Below are 22,591 nucleotides of genomic sequence, written 5' to 3'. Positions count from 1 at the left end.
GGTGGCCATATGGGATGCACCCAGTGGCAAATCTCTGGTACAGCTGTGTCATATGCCAGATGTGGGAGCCGTAATAGCTTCCAGGGCTGCCAGCACACACATTAATTTTAATGCCCTGGGCATCGCACACAACCTGGCAGTTGATGGAGGGGAAGCCCTTGCGGTTTATGTAGACCCTACCCTGGCTCAACAGGTGGTGCTTTGATGTGTATGTGCGTGCAGTCTATAGCACCCACTACCTCAGGGTATTCTGCTATTTGGTGGAAGAGATGCATATTGCTGGTCAATACCTCACAGGTGTTGAGGAAATATATGTGCTCACCGGCATGTGCTGACATGGCATCAGGAGCTGGTGGAGTACCCTGGATGCTGATGCCTGTGAGATCCCCATGATTTCCCCAGTTGGCATTTGGAAGGTACCTGTGGCTAGTATTCTTAAGTCTACACATACCTTGGTATCCAATGGGATGGGTTCCCCTCTGTTGGTTCTGTGTGTGAGGCATGGCTGGCACAGCTCAACAATTTGCTGTAGGATGTCCCTGTCCACCCTACAGCACTCCACTATCTCAAGCTCATGTAGCCCCTGGTAGGTTACCCTGGGTGTGTACACTCTTCTCCTTCTCCTCACTGTGGGTTGGCAGTCAGCCATCCTCACCACCCTCAGCCTCTTCCACATATTGATGTATGTGGGCAAAAGCAGCCCCTATCATTTTGCTAGTTTTGTCAGGCAAAATTTTCCCATCTGTGTAGACCAGTGGTGTAGAGTTTGTGGGAAAAAACAGAGTGAAAGGTGTTTGCATAGTTTATAGTAGTGTGCTGGGCTGGACTGCTGCCTTTGTAATTGGCTGATTCTGATACAATTTACCTGCCAGCTGTGCTAGTTCTCCTTAATTGCCTTCCTTCTGCTGTTTTCCCTTCCCATTGCCTTCCCGTTTAAGCCTTGAGGCACGCTGCACATACCCAGTGCTCAGATGTAAACACAGCTGCTATTTCCTGTTTTATTTATTTTTTTGTTTGTTTTGTTTAAAACCTGGTGCATGGTGCGCAAACCGGTTTAGGCAATGTAAACACTGCTAGGCAGCCTCAGACACACATCCCTTCCTTAGCTGTGCTTAGCTACATGCAAATACGAGCCACAGAGCTCCAATAAGCTTACAGCATGCATGACACTCCCCCTTATGAAGTCATCTACCTCTTATGCTTATACCATGGTGTTGCTGCACCTGCATAATTGAGTGCAAGCTAACAATGAGAGGAAATCTGTGATTCAGTATCAGTCCCCTCATTTGCATAAAACTGACTGCTAATGCATGATTACAAAACTGACACTCAGCCTTCCCCCTTAGCAACCACTATTCCATGGTATTGTTGTCTTATGCATGCCATTGACTATTATGGCAGAATGCTGATTTTGATTTAAAAGCTTATTTCCAACTTTTTTTCTTATTTTTGGGCCGATCCCGTTTGCGCATCACTGCCCTACACTTAAATGGCCGAAATCGGCCCAAAAAATATTTTTTTTATAATCTTGCAACTATTTACCATGCCAACGGCCATATATTTGGCCATTGGTATGTCTACTACATTGAATACATGCTTTCTTTGGAGCTGTCATGCCCCCATTTTGTAATTTGCAGAAATGTATTTGGTTAGTAGCCGAATACATTTCTTCAGGTTACACTATTCCTGCACAGACGCCTGCCTGCTTCCTGGATTGCTAATTAACCTCATTTGCATGGTTTTCACCTGCAAATGGAGTAATTAGCATACAGGAGCTGTGTCCATGCAGGAATAGTGTAGGAGCGCTCGTGCACATCCCGGGAGCTCGTTCCTGGATCGTTTGTTGGCCATATTGCGTGCATCAGCTCTTACACTATTCCTGCACACTGTGCAGAGCTTGCCGAATCCTGGGATATGTGTAAAGTAACTGGAGCTTCTACAGTGGTGTAAAATTTCCAAATACTTAACTGTTACTGATTGGGTGATCTTAGCCATTAATGGAACTTTCACCAAAAAAAAAAAAAAATCAGATTAGGAAGGCCAAATCCTCAAATGCAGACTGCTGGTGCTTTCAACAAAGTATGTAACAAAGAAGATGTCTAGTTTTTCCATAGCCTGTAACGTGTGTTGATGTTACAACTAGTGCCATATGCTATACACAACCAAGCAATAATAGGGTGGCATTTTGGGCATTACAAAAGCAAACACGATTGATAAAAACAATAATTTGAGGGATGTTTAATACCCTGAACATATCAATATTATACCATAAGCACTATGTACCATACAAATCAACAGCTATATAAGCCATCATTTCAACTAACAAATCACACATGAAAAACTTTTTTGGAGAATAAAAAGAGTAGTTGCATTTCTTACCCTACTATAACAATAACAAAGTCAAGAAGATTCCATCCATTACGGATATAGGCACTCGGGTGCATCACCAATCCATAGGCAATGATTTTTAGGAAGGTTTCTACTGTAAAAATGATCAGAAACACATATTCTACTTGTTCCTAAAAGAAACACAAAAACAGAAAACATTTGACAAAAAACTAATATTGCAGTTTGTATACGACCTCATCCTAGAAAAAAACACAACAGTACACAACTACTATGGAATCACAGAAATCTTCAGGAAGTCTGAAAATAATTGTTGAATACAGTTACATGGCTAAAGTTGTAGCAGTACAGAAGGCATTTATTGCTAGATGACAAAAGATGTAAAAATAATGATAATAGAATAAGTCCGGCCATGTATTAAAAGAGTACATTGACCTACATAGTGCATTACTTCATTTTTTGGCAGAAAAATAATCTACCTGCCTTGGAGATCCATATGGACCCCACAGTCTTTATTTATTTTCTAGTTTCTGCATAAATTACCATTTACACTGCTGAGAAATATCACTGTGACTGCCCAACTGCATCTACAATTATGTATATGGCTATAACATGACCAACATAGACAAATATTCTAAATATGCAATGGGGATATTAAGACCACTAAGGTAAGATGAAGATAACTCATTTGGTTGTCATGCTGCAGGGTCAATATACTCCCTTACGGTACATTTGTTAAAATAAAATATTATAATTAACTAAACATCTTGTTTCAAATCAAATGATTTACATCCAGTCAGTTACTTATTGTTATTTTAACCAGGGAAGCCAGCTACTCCAAAGATCCTTTTCAATTACTCCCCATGGCAAACAAAGATACATATAGAAAAGAAAATGTAATACATTGTTACAACATGAACCAATAAGAAAGAGAAATAGCAATATATCTGAATACAGCTTACATTTCTAAATAAGCAATCTTGTGATATGGCAACTTTTGCTAATTATAAAGTTATAATTACAGGAAGGACAGGACAACACATATACACATTACTTTAAGAAAAGGTCACTGAGTGCATGTTATTTTCAAGTAACAGGCTATTACATGCACAGACATAATTTACAGAGGAATTATCAAAGTTAAGAATGTTTGTATAGAAAACTTAGTTCCAATAGCCTTCTGTCTAAATTTATCAGGGTGTGCAATACTTTTCAGTGCATCTCATCATGTACATTATCAACACTACCCTCTCCACTGGTATGTTCCCAGAGCTCTGAAGACTGCTGACATTATCCTGATCTCTAAGAATAGCTTCAGATTAAATCTATACTCTTTTCAACCAATTTGTCATCTGCCTCCTCTAACAAAAAAAATTATAAAAAGCAGCAACTTCACAGCTGCAGGCCCACATAAAGGAGTACAAATAACTCAACAAGGCCATCAACATGGTGTCAGAAAAGGGCAATGTACTAATATACCTACAACCTACATTTTACTGATGCACTGTACCATGCAGTGGTTGCCTGTAGCCTTACTGGGGCCATATTCAATGATCGCTTCAATGCCTCTGACCATGAGGACCATTCCAACTCATGAAGAAGCTGTTACAGAATGGTTTCATCTCCATCCCCATCTCCCAAAGCTATTTCCAAGGGTACTTGCATCACAGACACTTTAAAATCATGCACAATGACACTCAGTTTTCTCGCCAACCAGTGTTGTCTGGCATTGCAAAAGACTCAATTCCTGGACTACTACTATTTGTAATCTACATTAATTCACTCATCATCTCACTGACTATCAACCAAACAATCCCTTATGATGACTACACTGTTACCTGGCATTAGGTAACTCATCCAAATCCATTTGAAATTCACTAAATTCTACTTTTGTCCAACTATATTAGGCCTCTGAATAGAAGGAACAAAATCCTCAGTAAAAGAAATGCATTACTCTTTAACGCTCACAAGCACCTTATTTTAAACAAAGCTGAGTGGAAAATTACTGGCCCTGACAGTACTCCTCTTAAAGTAGTACAGTCTTTCAAATACCTAGGAGCTTGGTTCAGCTATGCCTTTACCCTCTCTACCCGTATTTGTAATGTGGTGAATAAACTCGTATCTATATTTAGACATACAACTGCATAAGCAACTTCTTAATTCAGCAAGGCTGGCTTTGTTACACACTTGAGTACTCATTGCAATCACTAATTCTGACTCTTTAAAAAAGACCTGCAAAAAACTCCACCTCTTGCTGCTTTATTGTCTGTGCAGTTAAGGGACTTCGCCACTACTTATCCATCAATCCTAAATCTAAAAAAATCCCTTCTACGTAGTACCATAAAATAAAAGTGTTGCAGTAAGGATTACTGTAAGTCCTTTCTTCACTTTATTTCTGCAAAACAGTATGCTAGACCACTTAGCATCCACAGCAACTACCCTTGCCAGCCTTCACTTCTACTGAAAATGCTTTCTGCTTTGTTGGGACCACAGTCTGAAATACACTACAAAGTGTAGTGTGCCAGCTACCCATGCTAGCCATTTTCTCCAGCTGATTACAACTACAACTACAACAACACAGTGAGCCCAAAGATAGTGGGCTTCATCACCTAGTCATTGTTTTTGTTGTCTTGTTCTCTGTCAGTGATAATTTAATCTACATAAGATGCTTTCCAATGAACAAACCATGCAAGGATATTACTATGTAAGCAGTATTAATTATTCTGATATAATTTATGTCGTTTGTCTAATGCTGTTTTTCTGTATTTCAGTTGTGCATTTAAGTAAAATGTGTTCCTGTTTTAAGTAACAAAGTTGTGACTGAAAAGGGGTCTTCTAGAGGTCCAGATTAACTACCTGCATTTAAATAAAGTCAACAAATGCACTATAAATGCACTAATTGACTAGTTAGCGTTCAGGCTATATCATTAGCTAAGCTGTAACTCTCTATTATTCCTCCCTCCAAAAGCACAAAAACAAAGATGCCATTTGGGTTAAAGAATTATTAAAACATAAAATAAATCTATACTCAAGCCATAAATGTAAGCCCAAAACCTAGCATTACACATATCCCACATTAACCTTACTGCAATGTAACCCTACTTAACCATGGATTAATATATTTTTGTGGTGGAGCATCAATGATCTTTATATCTACACTGTCCAGAATTTCATATTTCTGATAAAGTCACCAGCAATAAACAAGCCTGAGGTGAGTTCCCAGCCCAGGAGTGTTTCAACTTTTAAAGTATTCAGCAGTAATGCTGATGGAAGAAGGTTAGATTCAACATATAAAAGGGAAAATAAAGGCTACAAAAAGATGGGCTCAGTAGTTCTCTTAGGCTCTCATTTCCACTGGGCTCTAGATTACCAGCTTAAGTTGGCATGATTGCTACTGAAAGACCATTTTCCCCATGCTTAACTAACTTAAAAACACTAACACTTTAGCTAAAGAGGTGTAAAATGTTTCAGGCCTGGTAGGTGACTTTTCAAAGCCAAACAGCTTCAGTCATTATCAATACAAATGTATTAAATTAACTTAAATAAGGATGCAAATGCAGCAATAAACAGACTCTATAATAAAAGGAAAAAAATTGCTGTCCACGACTAAGAAGGTGCAGGTGCCAAGTTGGAAGCAATCTCTCCATTGTCTGAAAAAGCAAATGAGGTCACTGGTGAAATCCTCTAATGCTAACTTCAAGTCCAAATTGGCCACATCCACTAAGGGCAATCACAAGACCTTCTTCACATACATCCACAATCTCAAGGGTAACTCCTAAATCTGCTCTGAACTGGTGATCAAGAATATTACATACACAAATGCCACAGATATAGCCAACCTGCTGGCAGACAAGTTCAGTGAAAACTTCACCCCCCATCAGTAAACCAGGACATCCCCAGCACCTGCCCGTCTCCCCTCATCACCGGGGAGCAGGTTATTAATGCCCTCTCATAGGCAAAAAATACAGCCTCCATGGGACCTAACAACATCCCTGGCTGTGTCCTACATGAACTCAGGCAAGGGCTTTCAACAACACTAGGCACCCTATTCAACTAAAGCCTGTGCATCGGCTTCATCCCAGCAGAATGGAGGACAGCCACTGTCATCCCTCCTCACAAAGGTGGAGTGTCTACCGACTCAGGCAATTATAGGCCCATGAGCCTCACTAGCCTGATCTGCAAGACCATGGAACGCATTATGATGGACCTTATAAACACATTAGCAACCTCCAAATGCTTGATCCCAGACAGTTTGTTTTTTTCAAAGGGAGACCTTGCCTGTTAAACTTGGCCGCCTTCTTCGAAACAGTCACCAAAGCCATGGATGAAGGCAAGACCATGTACACCACCTGCCTTGACCTACCCAAAGCCTTCAACACTATTCCCCACATGGGCATAATGGATAAACTCTCCCAGCTAGGCATCAACCTATATCTTACCACATGGGTAGCTAACTGGCGCACTGATAGAACCCACTCAGTCAAAATAGGGGAAGCCACCTCTAGTAGTAGACCCGTAACAAGCGTCGTACCCCAAGGATTGGTTTTGGGGCCTCTACTGTTTGGGATATACTTTTCTGAGGTCCAAGCCAAAACCAGTGGTCTGTGGCTGACCAAGTCTGCAGATGACTGCAAACTGGGCATTGTCATAAATTCCATTAGTGATGTGAACATCCGCCAAGAGTGTTTTAACCAAACTAATGACTGGTGCCAGAAACATGGCCTCAAACTGAATGTCAAAAAATGCATCATTATCCCCTTTGGGGAAAATGGCATCCCCACTAATTATCACATTAATAACAACATACTAAGCACGCAATCAGTTGTGAGGGACTTGGGCACCCAGGTTGATAACAACCTGACTTTTAACCACCATGTTGCCTCCGTTATACAGAAGGCTTTCAACATGACCCACATCATAATTAAGGGTACTTCATCCAGGAACAAGATGGTCATAACATCCCTGTACTCCTCCCTTATCAAACCCATTATCAAGTACAATGCCCCCTTCGGTATGTACCTTGCCGATCACATGAAGCAGTTGGAGAGACCACAGAGGTTCCAGACTAGGAAAATCCAAGGTCTCAAACACCTATCCTATACAGGTAGGCTAAAAGCCCTGTCCCTCTACTCAGTCTCATACAGACTGCTAAGAGGTGACCTGTGTATAGTGTACAAGGATGTCTCAGACTCAGCCTTTATGGAGTTGCTGAATATCCATAAGTCAAAACTCCACTTGAGCAACCCACACGCAAGGTCTCAACCTGGTCTGTGACATTACTAGAACTTGTTGGTAGGATAGATTTGTGTCCCAACGACTCCCCTATCTGTGGAACAGACTTCCTCTCCATGTCAAGCAGAGTACCTCACTAGCCCTCTTTAAGAGAAACCTGGGCGACTGGATGGGAAACAGAAAATACACCCCTGGGGTCCCACCTGTGTCCCTGCCGGACATGGAAAACTAGTGCTGACTTTGTGGGAACATGGGTGAAATTCTTGGCTAGGCTTATAAGGGCCTCTGGCCCAATAGCCTAGTATCATCTATGAACCTATGAACTTAGCCTTAGTATCTGCATCTAATGTAAACTTATCTTCAGAAAAAAATGAAAAACTGATCAGAAGTTCTGAAAGATTTTGTTCTGTCAAAAAATTGCCCGAGTTATGTGTGTTCATCTAAGAAGTATCCTTTCTTCCTCATTTTTAGGTTCTGGAAACAAGACAGGGAGATGGATGGATTGGCTTTGTGTAAAACGGAATACACTTTATGCATAAAATAAATATCTGTCCTCAAAGAATTCCTGTCTTTGTGGAAGATGACATAAGGCTGACCCACCGTAAAAGCATGCAACTTACACAGAGCAGTGAGTAAGACCATCTTCCATGTTAACAACCTTATGTCAGCCAGATGAGTGTGCAGTGAGTTAATATCCCAAACAAGAGCCAGTGCTTTTCTGGGAGTTTTTTTATGTACAACCCCTTTCAAGAACATTTTGACATAAGACTGTATTGAAATAGAGGGATGCATAGGCAGGCATGCTGAAAGTGATGAAAGATGAACCTTAATAGAGATATAAGACAAGCCATAGGTCAGTAACTCACACAAATGTTGTAAAACCAGGAAATACTAGTACTGAATAGGTACTGGTTATACTGTTGGCAACCACTAGAAAACATTTTCCATTTGGTAATATATGATTTTCAAGCAGCAGGCTTTCTTGCCTCCATTAATACTTGCTGCACGTCCTAAGTAAACAGCTAGTTAATGGAAATAGATCCTATCATTCAGGCAGTCAGCTTAAGTTAACTGTGGTTGGGGTTGTATCAAACACACCACAGTCTTGTGTGAGCAGATCCATTCTATGAGAAAGTTTGTGGTAAATGTTCATAGGTTCATAGGTAGGTACTAGGCTATCTGCCCAAGGGCATTTATAAGCCTAGCCAGAATGTGTTGGCTTTCACCTCCCTTTTAAGTTAGTTTCCTGGGCCTCTGTCTAGCAGGGCCACTGGAGTGATCCCAGGGGTAAATTTACGATTTCCCAAACACTCGTCAAGATTTCTCTTAAAGAGAGTCAGCGAGGGGCTCTGCCTAATATAAACTGGGATTCAATTCCAGAGCGAGGAAAGTCTCTGGGACAGGAATCTATCCCTCCAACATGTCCTGTTTATTGTTGTGCTGAGGTTTAATTCACTGAAGCATGTGGCTCTAAGACATTTGGTTTTCTTGAGGTGGAGCATGTCCATTAATTCCGGGTTGGACATGGCCTTATACGTCAGGCAGAGATCACCTCTGAGCAGGCGATAAGCAACTGAGTAGAGCTGGAGTTTCTTTAGTCGAGCTGCATAGGGCATCTCTTTGAGGCCTATGATCCTCTTTGTGAGGTACTTCTGCGGTCTTTCCAGCTGTTGCAGGTTTCGAGTAAGGTACATTCCAAATGGGGCATTGTACTCTATTATGGGCCTAATGAGTGATGAGTAGATGGGCAAAATGACCTCTCTTGATCTAGAGGTGAACCCTTTCGTGATTAGGTGGGCTACATAGAAGGAATTTCTAACAACTTTGGCAATATGATTATCAAAGGAGAGTTTGCTATCTACCAGGGTCCCCAGATCCTTAATTACATCTTCCGTACTTAGTGGATTACCACCTATGTGATAATTCGTGGGCACTTTCCCTGGCTATTTCCAAAACAAGGGAGAACCACTGTTGCCTGAGCTAGAAGGCAGTTACCATAATAATCTTAGGGGATCCCTTATTAATCTTCAGAAGTACCCTGGGTATCAGTGGAAAGGGTAGAAAAGCACACAGGAACATTGCTACCTATAAAGGAAAATACACCTATCTTCAAGACCTTATTGCATACAGCCCTGCAACAGAATCTTACCAGCTGATTGTTCAGAGAGAAGGGAAACATGTCTACTTGAGAAATTCCCCACAGATGGATCAAATCTTTGAAACACCCTCATAGGTTTATAGATGTATACTAGGTTAATGACCACTAGTGCCTCTTATAAACCTAACCATGCAACCCAAATGTGACCCACAAATTTGATTTATACAGTTGGTGATATACTGACTTCCTCTTTTCTTCAGGACATAGGCACCAGACCAGGAGTGAATGTCTGAATACTCAACCATTGGTCCAAGTTGTGCTTATATAGGGATAGGGAGGAACTCTGCTTCCCACAGATAGGAAGCCTACTCCAGAGAATGGGATTTCTCTAAAAAGTATATCTGTCTCTCCAACATATCCTATTTATGTCGCAAGCAAAATTTAGGTCTTTCAGTCTAGCAGTTCTGATGATGTTTTTCTGCAGACGTGCAAAAGGTTCATCAAAGCAGTGCCCAGGTATGCCTTGCATGTCGGGCAAAGATCACCTTTCAGATGTCTGTATGATAACAAAAGAAACATAACAGTAACGCTGCACAGAACAACGTATTGAAATGAACACTCTTCCATACCAAATGAATAGTGAAGTTTACTCAGGATTAAGCACTTTTGTCCCTAAAACTGGGGACTTCATCAGAATCTGAACTAAATCCATTACATCACTTCCTTTTATAAGATGAACACCATTTTCAAAAAAACGAATACCATTTAAAGTAAACCTACCCCTAAATTGTAAAATAACATTTACAATATTTAAAAATGCTTGAAAATGTAGAAAAAATATGGATGAACCACCAGATCACCTCACAACACCTCTAAACTTTCTAAATACCATAAGATTAAATAATATAAAAGCCACCATATACAAATGTATCACGATGGTCTAAATATACAATAAGGTCCTAATAAAACTTTCATGAAGTCAACCAACTAATAAAATATAAATCAGACAGGAAAGGTCGGATAATAAAACACAATAATAATATATCACAAACAATGCAAAATAAATTATTAATAAATATGAATCAATTGACTTATGTAACAAATATTTAAAGTTACTAATATATACAGTAGACTCCCTCTTATCCGGCCTCTCTTTAACCGGCCATCAAATTTCTGCTGTAGCCCTAGCAAAAGACAACAAAGAAAAACATTTCCACCTCCTCTGGGCTAAATAATGACCATCATTTGAGTTTTAGACTTCATATTCATTAGAAAAATGCATACTGGCACAAATCATGTTATTCTAGCTGATTTATAACCTATACATCCTATTTTGTATGCATTTTCTGATTAACCACCCATTTGTTTATCCAGCCAAAGGTCTGGTCCCAATGAGACTGGATAAGAGGGACTCTACTGTCACCTTAAAAACATGAACTTGTAAGAACTTAGACTGTGGTTTTAAAACTGGTAACAGGGGAAACATGCTCGTTCATTTCATTATGATGAAATGGCATTCAACTTGAGCTGCCACAGCAACTCTTTATATTCCAGTTTTCCACTGCCTTCCCCTTGGGTCCACATTAACTTTTTCCAAGATCCCAAACTTAAATTCTTTAAACCACTTGCAAGTCACGGTATGGTTAAATAATGCATTGTTTACATTTTTATTTTATTATTATTATTACTTAGTCTGTATGACACCAAGTAAAGAGGGAGGGCTTTGAGGTGATCAGAAGAGGGCATTGTGTTTACTCCCTGTATTGTTTTTGTAAGAAACCTTTGTGATGTTCCAGATGCTGCATGTGTTTGGTCAGGTATATAAGGAAGAGGGCATTATGCTCTACCATGGGACTGATGAGGGCCAAGTACAGTGGTATGATGACCTCTCTGGACCTAGATGCCATGCCTTTGCTTACAAGTTACTATTCAATTAGTTTCCATTCATGAAAGTCTGCCCTTGTGCTGACCAGTTTGTCTGCCACACAGTTTTGTTTTACTGGAATGCAGGATGCTTGAAAAGTGAGACTGTGCTGTGAAGCTATATCCCAAGCTAACACTGCTAGTCTGCAGAGGGGATACAGCCTGGTTCCCCCTTACTTGCTGATGTACCACATGACTGTGGTATTGTCTGAAACAACCAGAAGATGTCTAGGGCATCAGAGATGATTCAGAGAGTTTGATTGCCACAACCAGAGCAAGCATTTCTTTTAAATTTACATGACTGTGTCTGTACTTAGTGTAACCCATACCTTGCACTTTTTTCCCTCTTGAAACTGCTCCCTAAACAAAGTATGAGGTGTCTGTGGTGACTGGTTGCTTTGGAGCAGGGAGGGAGAAGAGGCCACCTGGGTTTAGAGAAAATTGCTGCCTCCATCAAGTAATTTTTCTTCTGACAACTCTCAGCACTCGGATTTGAAAACACAAAGGATTTTGGTGTTGAAATCAAAGAGATTTTAGATACCATTCTAGCTTTCTCATGTGGAGTCTTGCTAGGGGTATCATGAGAATCTCAGATGCCATGAGACTCAAAATTCTCAGGTATTCCCTTGCAGTGACCGAAGTCTAAGTGGAAAATCTTAGAAACAGATCTAGATATAGATTTATTTTTTTCTTTAGAAGAAAAGATCTTTAAATTGATGTGTCTAGCTGACACCCCAAGAACACAATTCTGTGTGAAGGAGTCAAAAAAGACTTGAATGTTCTCTTGGAATCCCAACTTATGAGACATGTCACCCAAGTAAGATATTCCTGACACTTTGGAAAAGACTGCAAGTTGTCTACATATGGAAAAATGTGGATACCCCATAGCCTGCAATGAACTATAACGGGAGCTAGACACTTTGTGAAAGCACTTGATGCAGTAGGCAGGCAGAGAACTAATATGATCCAGACAAGCAAAACCTTAGGAAACGTGTGAAGTTTGTTTGAATGGGATGTGATGATAAACATCTTTTAAATCTACTGTTACCAGGAAACTTAAACGAGGAAGAAGAGGTAAAAGGTTCTGAAGTGACAGCATTTTGAACTTGAGCCCTATCAGAAACAGGTTTAGGAAAGAAAGAATCAGAACTGGTCTCCAAGCACCTTCTTTCTTTGGCACCAAAAACATCATTGAATAAAATCTTTACCAACCTGGGAAGGAGGAACTGGTTCTATCACTACTAAGATAGCATTTGTTGAAGGACAGGGGATACACAGGAGTGAAGTCTGGTGGTTGAGGAATTATCCTCTGGAAAGGAGAGATTTTCCTCACACTGCCATCAGTAACCTTGATGAATGATCTTCCGAAACCATTTGTCTGAAACTATCTGTTGACAAAGATAAAAGTGGAGATTCAGACTTTCTGGAAAGGAAAAGGGACTGCCAGGATGAGTGGAAAACATGGTCCCTTAAACAGTCATTTTGATGTGTTGGACTGCCCTTGGTTTCAGGGGGAGTGGTCGCTGAATTCTTTTTGGAACCTCCCTGCCATTTCTTCTTAAATGTCCATTTACCCACATTTTTGGGGACTGCTTATTTTGTTTTGTTGAAAATTAAAGAAAAGTTAAAGAATCCCTTAGAAATTTTAGAAAACTTTTTGCTAACCTGTGCAATGCAGGAATCAAAAAATAAATCCCAAATGAAAAGAGAATGCAAAATCTCATTTTTTTTCACATCACCTAAGAGGTTCTGAGAACACAGCCAGACAAACCTCTTGAAAACAGTACCAGGGGTCATAGCCCTGGAAGAAGTATCAACACAGTCAAAAACACACTGTAAATAATGAGTAGTGATCTGTAAAATGGAAGAAACTAAATTATTTAAGGCAGTTTTTCCTCAGAAGAAGAAACTGCAGACAAAACATTCCCTATACATTCACATTTAGTTATAATTAGAGTAATCTTCAAAATGTCAGTCTAACAATTCAAAATCCTGAAAATTAAAGTTGCTAAAGCAAACACTTATTTTCTCATACTTATCAATAATCTTCCCATCCTTCTCAGAAAAATCTGCATTGGAATTAACAAAATAATTAGTGGCAGTAGAATTAAAGCTATAGGTGTTGAAATAGGTTTGGGATTTGTATATAAAAACTTAAAATATCAAAGAACTTTATATATTGTCTGCCTTTTTAGGGAGAGAAGGCTGACTATGAGGTAAACTGCAACCAGTGACGCACACATCCTCCAAACATGACAGACTGGAGAAATGGGTGCAGGTTTGGAACATTCTTTGTATAACAGCTCATAGTTTTTACTGAAGGGACTGAGAAACCTCAGCTTTCTCCCACTGAAAATACTGGCACATTCAGGAAACAGTCTCAGAGAAAGAGAACCCCCATACTGAAAATCAGAAACTAGGCTCTCCTCTAAATCTGATACAGGGTTTTGTCCTCAGTGTTCTGAATCTGTCTCATCTTCCTGTCCAGATTCAAAATCTTGAATCCTTTCACTAAAAAGAGGTATCTGTTTATTTTACTACATTTCACCTCACAAGAAGAATCAGTAGGCTGAATTGAACCCTGAGCCAGACCAAGAAAACTACTTTGTCTAAGGAAATTTGAGGAGGAGATTTTAGCTTTCTGTTTATTTTTGACAGAAAAAAAAATGGGACCTACAGTATTTTTAATAACAGCAGCAGCTTCCTGAGGGATGGGCACAACATTCTGTCAAAACAGAGAAGCCCTTCATGTTCCCTTTCAAAGGAATGACAAGGGTTGCTCCCTTGCCCACCGAGAGGACCCCAGCAGCAGCACAGGATGTGGCTATTCCCCCACTCCAAAGTGGCTGTAGATGCTACACCAGAAGGATCCGCGGTAAAAGATGAGTGGTCTTAGGAACCACATTTGCCATAGCAGAGACATCCCCTTGCAGCTGTTGCAAACTGCCAGACTGGTCTGATAGCAAAAGCTGTTTGCTTAACTTTTTTCTTTCTGTGGCTGGAAGAATGACAGACTGTGGGACTGGTAGATTGTTCCATAGTCAAGCCAAAAATAGTACATCGTTCCCAGGAAAAACAAGCAGTAGAAGGTGGTAAAATTTTAAAAATCTTTAAAAATCACTATTTTTTCACAAAAAGGGCACTTTAAAACATCTTTGCCAGCCCCACAAAGTAAAATAAACACAATTTCTCCACAGAAAAATGTGTTATCTGCTTTAAACTGACAGGAAAAAAGTGTGCTCCTGTTTAAAAGTACAGATAAGTCTTGTGACAGCTCATTAAAACACAAACTCCCAACTTACAAATAACTATCCTAAGCTGGTAAGTAAAATGGAAGAATAAACTTTTAATATGGAAGGTTTTCCCCCAAAGGAAACGTATCTGCCCAACACAGAAACAGGACAATTTGACCCTCAATTCTCAAAAGCCGACAAGGAGTGTTTTCTTCAATATCAGGAAAGCTCTGAAGGGCTTGGTGCACAAACCTGTCTGTTTTAGTCAGCTCAGCTCATGCTAATTAACAGTCTGGATGCATGGAAGTGCCCTGAAGCTTTGGAAACTGTTCCACCCTTGGCAGGATATAACCTATATAGCTAAGGTTACGGCATCAGTGATCAATATGATAAACATCCACTTTTGCCTGGGCCATAAGGGAGTCACCACAACAACCTTTGGGAAGACCTTCTGAATCTTCAGAAGTACCCTGTAAATCAGATGAAAGGGTGGAAAGGCATACAGAAACATACATGTCCAAGGAAAAGAAAAAACATCTGTCTTCTAGGCCTTCCTGCATAGAATCCTGGAACATAATTTTGCCAGTTCACTGTTTAGACAGGAGGCAAAAAGACCTACTTGATGTGTTCTCCACAGATCGACCAATTCTTGGAAAAAACCCTGGTTCAGTTTCAATTCATGAGGGTCTACCCTGGCCTGCCCAGCTTGTTTACCACACAGCTTTACTATGATAGGATGCAAGATGTCTTTAGAGAGAGAGATTGTGCTGTAAAGCTATATCCCATGCTAACATGGCTAGTGTGTACAGGGGACAAGATATAGTTCTCCTGGAGTTGTCTGTAAAATACTTAATGAGATCCTGGGGACCCAGATGATTCAGAGAGATAAGGTGCTTTACAAGAGCTAGTATACCTTTCATGTTTATGTGTTTTGGTCCATCTTTTTTGTCCCAAAGATAGTGGACTTTATGCCCATTGCCATCACTTTCAAAGATACGTCTGAGGCATATGCTGTAATTGTTTTGGAGCAAGAGGGGAGAGTGGGAGATCTAGATTCTGTAAAAACTGACGTCTCCACCACATGATCTCCCTTCTTACAAATCTAAAGTCTGGAATTTGAAAGGTCAGTGGGTGTTGATGCTGATACCACTGCATCTTTTTCATGTGGAATCTTGCAAGTGATATCATGAGAATCATAGATACAATGAGACCTAGTAACCTAAGTAATTCCCTCACTGAGAATGAAGTCTGAGTGGAAAACCCCAGGAATAGATCTAAATATAGATCTTATTTTTCAGGTGTAAAAAAAGCTCTTTGTATTGAGCTGTCCAACAGGCACCCCAGAAAAACAATTTCATGGGAGGGTGTCAGAAAATAATTTTGAATGCTCTCTTGGAACCCCAATCCATGTAGGTGGCCCCATACTCAAGAGGAAAATTCCTAACTCTTTTATAAAGACTCTGCCTAAGAAACTCAAATAGGGAAGAAGGGGTAAAAGGTTGTGAAGTGAAAGACTTTTGAACTTGGGCACTATCACAAACTGGTTTTGGAAGAAAAGATCCAAAACTAGTCTCCAATAACCTTCTTTCTTAGGCACTAGAAACATTACAGAATAAAATCATCCTCCAAACAGAGAAGGAGGAGGAACAGCTTCTATTACCCACTGAGACAGAATGTGTTGTAAGATTGGAGGAAAGATAAGAGTTTTGCCTGAAAAATTTGTAGCCAAAGAGAAAAATAGAGATTCAGACTTTTTTGGGAGGATTAAGGGACTGCTCAGGTGGAGGACAATATTCCTCATGTAGTTATTCAGGCTTATTGACTGTACTTCGTTCTAGGAGGGGGTCCTGCTTTCTTTTTTGGAACCTCCCAGCCATAGCTTTTTAAACAGCTGCTTACCAGCATTCTGCTTGGACTGAAAGTTTTGTTTTTTGCTACAGTTAGAAGAGAGAGCAGAGGACCCCTTGAAAAAACTTAGAGGAGAACTCTAAAAGATTTTCTGAATCAGTTTCTCCTCCCATTTTACTTTTTGAAGACTTCTGCAGTAGAAAGTCTAAAAACTAAATCTGTGTCCAAGGGAGAATTCAAAATGTAATTTTTATCATCTTCTGTGAGGTTCTCAGGGTGCAGATAGGCAGATCTCTTCAAAACAGTTCCAGTGGCAGTAGCCCTACAGGTAGTATCCACAGACTCAAACACATTTTACACAGTGAGCAGTAACTTGTGAAACTAAGTTACACAAAGTAGATTCTTCCTCACAAGTGGAAACTCATGCCAAAGCATTCCTTAAATATTCACATTTAGCCAGGATAAACTTTAACATATGAGCTTGACAGTTAAGAATTCTAAAAATTAAAGTTGCAGAAGCATACACCTTTTCCCCAAACTTGTCAAAAGCCTTCCTATCTTTTTCACAATGAGAGGGATTAGAATTAAACTGCTTAGCAGCAGCTGGATTCACTAAAGGAACAGCTGCAGGGTCAGGTCTGGGATTGGTGTACAAAAAACTTGAAAGACTGAGAAATTTTATATAATCTGTCTGCTTTTGGGGGGCATTATTCTGACTATCAGAAGAAACTGTGGACTGTGACAAAAACATCCTTCAAAGTACACAAAACTGGAGGGAAGAAGGTTGTGGAAATTCCAGTTGTAACAAATTACAATGTTTTCTGGGATCTAGTTTACTTGACTGACTTTTGAAAATGTCGAAATTCACATGGTCAAGACCATATGATCCTATTTTTAAAAAATCAAAATTCAAGAACACAACAAAAGACAGTACTTTTGTGTATGTGTGTGTGTGTGGGGGGGGGGGGGGCAAGACCCTCTTCACCCCAAAAACCACTGCAAATTATTTATACCAACTCTAAGATCGCACTGCAGTAGGAAGAAGGGCACACTTCCAGATCCTCACTGTACTACGATATTAGTACAATTTGTTCAACTTCCTTAAATGTTGATCACATGGCCTTGACCATGTGAACCTCAACATTTTAAATAGTCAAATAAACTAAACACTATTTTCTGAGAGTTTGATAAACCTATTTTCCCCACTGAAAACACTGACTCATCCTGGAAATAGTATCAGAGAAAGATAATTCCTCATAGGGGAATCAGATATTGCACTCTTCCTCAGAATCTGAATCAGGAACCTGAGGACAGAAAAAAATTACATATGTCCCTACACAGACCCCTACATGTTCAATCTCAGGAAAAAAAATCTCCTTTTCTTTTACCAGAAGCAGTGTCATAACAGTGTCAAGGGTCTAATCCTGGCCAAGCCTAATAAATTACTCCTGTTCAGAATAACTGATACAGGAAAAGACAAATGTTCAGTTTTCCTGCTTCTTTTAGACAGAAACTTCTGAACAAACAGACTCTGCAATGCCAGCAGCAACTTAAATAAGGATGGGTTCAACATTCTGGCAAAGCAAGGGCACTTTCCCTGTCCTTTTTCTCAGGAATGACAAGAGTGGCTCTCCCATGCCCACTAAGGAGACACTAACAGCAGCACAGCGCCTGACATACCCCCTAGACCATGCTGGGTATAGGGACTACACCTGAAGGATCCACAGAAAAAAGATGAGTGATCTGAGGAACCAGATTTGGCCACAACAGTTACCCACCTGCGGCTGAGGCAAATTACCAGACTGCTGTGATGGAAAAGGCTGCTTAACATATATATATATATATATATATATATATATATATATATATATGTGTATATATATATATATATATATATATATATATATATATGTGTATATATATATATATATATATATATATATATATATATATGTGACTGGAAGAAGGTCCAACTGAGAAACTGGTAGGTTGTTCCATGGTCAAGCCAAAAATTGTGTTTGATTCTCAGGAAAGCTTAGTAGGACCATTAAGCAGCAAAAAAAGTTAACTTTTTTCCCAGAAACAAAAATATAGTAAAAAAAAACATTTTAAACACTTTCTCCACACAAAAATGAGTTTTAAACAACTTTTTACCACAAAAGTAAAAAAGTGCTCTTCTATTTAAAAATACATTAAAGTCACGAGACATGTCAACAAAAACAATTCTTCCCAGCTTGAAGTACTTATTTCCCTCAAAAATTAAGTTTTTTAAGAAAAGTAAGTAAAGTGGAAGGTTCTTCCCTCAAAGAAACTTCTCTATCCAGCAAAAGAACAGTATTAGCTGACTATTGATCCTCAAAAGCTCATACAGGAGAGCTCTGCTCAGCAACAGGAAAGATCTGAAGGGCTTGACACCAAACCTTGTCAGTCCAGCTCAAACTGTCTAATGGTCTGAATACACAGAAGATGCTCTGAATCTTTGTAAGCTGGCCAGCTGTTATATCCAATACAGGCTATAACAGATACAGCTTAGGCTACTGCAGCAATGATCATAATGATGAACATTCAGGGTTGTTACAGGCAGCATTAAATATATCCTCCAATGCTGGCCACCAGTGGAGGAACGGGAGCAGAATCAGCGGTAGATTATTTGAAGGGTGAATCAGGTGGTCACCCAAGGCCTACAGCTTTATGGGGGTCCAAGGTCAACAAACAATAAAGCGATGCTGCAGAAAAATTCAAAAATGTCTCTTTTCTAGTGTGTTTTTCTTAGTTTTCCACCCCCAGTACAGGACGTTATATAGCCAACGGTAGCACAAAATGGAGCATTCCCCATTCCCACAGTTAAGGGAATCAATGAGCACAGGCAATAATATCTTAGAATGGAGCATTTCCTATCTCGAGCACTGTATCTGGAACTGTGGTGCAGAAAGGGGATAAGTGCAGCTAGTAAACAAACACTGCTTCACCAAACAGGGTTTATTCACTTGCACTGTCTTATTTAAAGGCTTCAGAAAGGATGTAATGGAGCAGAACATGCTTAATTTCCCCATGAGTCTTGAAGCACAGCACTTCTTGTGTACAGGATTTACTTTCTGCTATGAGAAGTATTAGTGCTTTACACCAACTGCCAGACCACTTTTTTTCTGTAAATCATAGAAGATTACAATCTGTAAGTTTCATAGTGATTGTGACTCAAAAATGCATGTTGATGCAAATCTACTGTTAACTTAAAGTGATTCAGAGTGATCTGCTCTTATCTGTTTCCAATTTTGCCTCACATTTAAGTCCTATCCTGCAGCAAGTCACTTAACCAGGCAAATGGAACTGGACAACTGGAAATTTGGACTAGGTTTCTCGGTGGTCCCCGGACTGCAACCCTAGAAACTATCTATAAACCAGAGTAGTTATTGTGTAAAAGGAAGGAAATTGATTGTACTGAACAGGAGCATCATCATGTAAAACATGTTCCTTCGATATGATCCTTGGCGTCTTTGTTCTGTTAAATGATGACAGTGTGTTTTATTATTTAGCAATGAATAAATTAGACAACATGAAGTATGACTTTTATGTTAATATCTGAACTATGAATACATTTTCAATTTAGCCTTTTTTTTGCAGGGACATAGGTGTTAGGCTAGCACCTAGTGCAGATGAGTATTGCTATGAGTTGTTAAAAAGCTGCTTCTTGTACTACAGGGTTTAATTCCATCAGTCTTCATTTGTCTTCTATGCCACTCTGACCAAGTTACTTCACCAGACAGTACTCCTTCCTGAGCTGCTCCTGAAAAGGGACATGTGTCCAGTGGGCTGTCCCAAGCTGTTAACAAGTGCATTACACATTTGCCTTTTGAATTCCTGCACACTTCACATAGCTGCTAACTAGTACTTCACTAAATACTATTTGAGTATGAACCCCAGTATACCTCTCTTGTAGTTTAACGGGTTGCCAGATGCATTTTCACTAAATGAGTTTCTAGGGAATAGAGGTTTACTGTTTCTCATGCTAAATCTGTTTTCAATGTGAGATTGTTTCATTTTGTTTAGAGAATAGCTCTGTTTTTTTTCTGTAAAATGTGAAATTCAAGTTTTAAATGACATACAAATATTTGTAATAATTTTAAAAGTAAAGAAGAGACTAGTATGTAAACTGGCAGTTTTGAACAATGTTTACAATAACTGAGGATAGACAGCTAAGAAATGGGATGATGGTATAAGCTGGGCAGACGGCTAATTAATTGCATCTATATTACATTATCACACGATTAAAATAGCGAATGCTATTTCATCGTACCGATAATGTCTAAACCACAAAATATCGAACACACGGAACAGCGAATATTTTCCCAGGGAAAAAAATTCGCTGCTCTGCAAAAAAAAAAAAAAAAGCACTTCAACACAAAGATAAGTGGGGGGTTCACCCCACACATACCCCCTACTTAAATATACCAACTCCGAGATCACACCATAGTGGAGGAAATGGCAAAGTACCAAAGATGGCCCACCGAATTTTTCCCTGGGAAAAAATTAGATGTTCCGTGTCGTCGCTATTTTGCCATTTCGACAGTATCAGATCGACTAAATAGCTTTTGCTATTTAGTCCATTCGATACGCTAATATAGACCCAATTAATTACCCCACATAGGGCCCCATTTGTCCACAATCCAACTCTGTTGACTCTGAGGTATATGCTACCACAATATGGCATTATCAGCAATTCAAGTAAGTCAAACGTATACTGAGTGATGTCATGGGGGATAGCTATACTTGATGACAAAGAAGACGTAGGGTAGTCAAAATGAAGTTGTCTTGCAAGTATGTACCCCCTTCCCCCACAAAAAACAGAATATTGTATGCAGTAATATTTCTGATTTTTGTATGATGTGGGTTGCTGAACAAAAGTTGCTGCAGTATTTATATTACCTTTAACTGTTCTACTTTATTCATTGTACTACAGCATGTATTATTCATTAACAGGCCATGATTGTGTAATAGTCTGAACATATTGCATTTTAGTAGTCTAAACATGATGCATTTAGTAACATACTTTCGCAATACCTTCTTTACAGCATCCAACAACTGCAAAGAACTGACATTTGTCATGACATACAGTCTGCATTACTTGGAGTGGTGATCAGAACTGTCTGATCTTCAGCATCCACTATGTAGTCATTGTTGCAGATTACTGTAAAACAATCTTCTCCACAAGTGGAGAAAAGTCCCAAACAAAATAAAGATAGTTACACATAAATTATACAATACATAAGTTCATACAGTAGTGATATGTACAAGGATAACAAGAAAAAATAGAGATATTCAAGAATAGTCAGAAAAGTTGACTATACAGTAGAAGGAAAGTGGAAAGTATTTATTATACATAGATTGAAAATGGATGATTAAGAGAGAAATGAAAGAGTAGGATGAAATAGAGAAATTCAGAAAGAAAGAGAAGAAGGAAGAGGCACGGAGAAATAGACAGGGGATCTACAGAGAGAGAGAGAGAGTACAAAGGGAAATAGATCAGAAAGATAGACTCCTAACAGTTGAGTGAGTAAAGATCAACAGTGAGGTGTAGTGAAGGAAAGCCTATAAAGATGGCAGGAAAGGGTGGAAAGAATCAGTCAGGTGTAAGGCAGAAGCAGAGCCAAGAATTAAGATAGGTGAGATTTGAGGAAAAATTTGAACTGTAGGTGACTTGGTATGGTAAGTATGTTTTGGGGGATTGAGTTCCATGATCTGGCAATGAGGGTGGAGTAAAGAGAATCACTAGAAAAGTTGTTAGGTTTTGTGACTTGTAAGAGGCATTTGTCAGAAGATGTTAAGTAGGCTTTTATTAGACTGGTGTTGAAGCAGGTTCCGGACTACAGGACAGTTATCTGGGAGGTAAAATATGCCATGGGCCATAGTGATT

The 22,591-nt window shown here is 39.4% G+C and overlaps 1 protein-coding gene across 1 annotated transcript in view; it reads right to left on the bottom strand.

Annotated features, from left to right (window-relative positions):
- The window catches only part of CACNA1F (calcium voltage-gated channel subunit alpha1 F), a 4,101,209-nt gene that overhangs the window by 3,732,864 nt on the left and 345,754 nt on the right, over positions 1-22,591 (bottom strand). Inside the window, 1 exon segment of the mRNA XM_044079296.1 lies at positions 2,380-2,519. Within this exon segment, the coding sequence (XP_043935231.1) occupies positions 2,380-2,519 (140 nt within the window).

Source organism: Protopterus annectens, chromosome 8.part0, assembly GCF_019279795.1.
Source record: "Protopterus annectens isolate FY-2018-M chromosome 8.part0, PAN1.0, whole genome shotgun sequence".
Lineage (NCBI taxonomy): Eukaryota > Metazoa > Chordata > Ceratodontiformes > Protopteridae > Protopterus > Protopterus annectens.
This window is presented reverse-complemented; position numbering and strand designations above follow the sequence as displayed.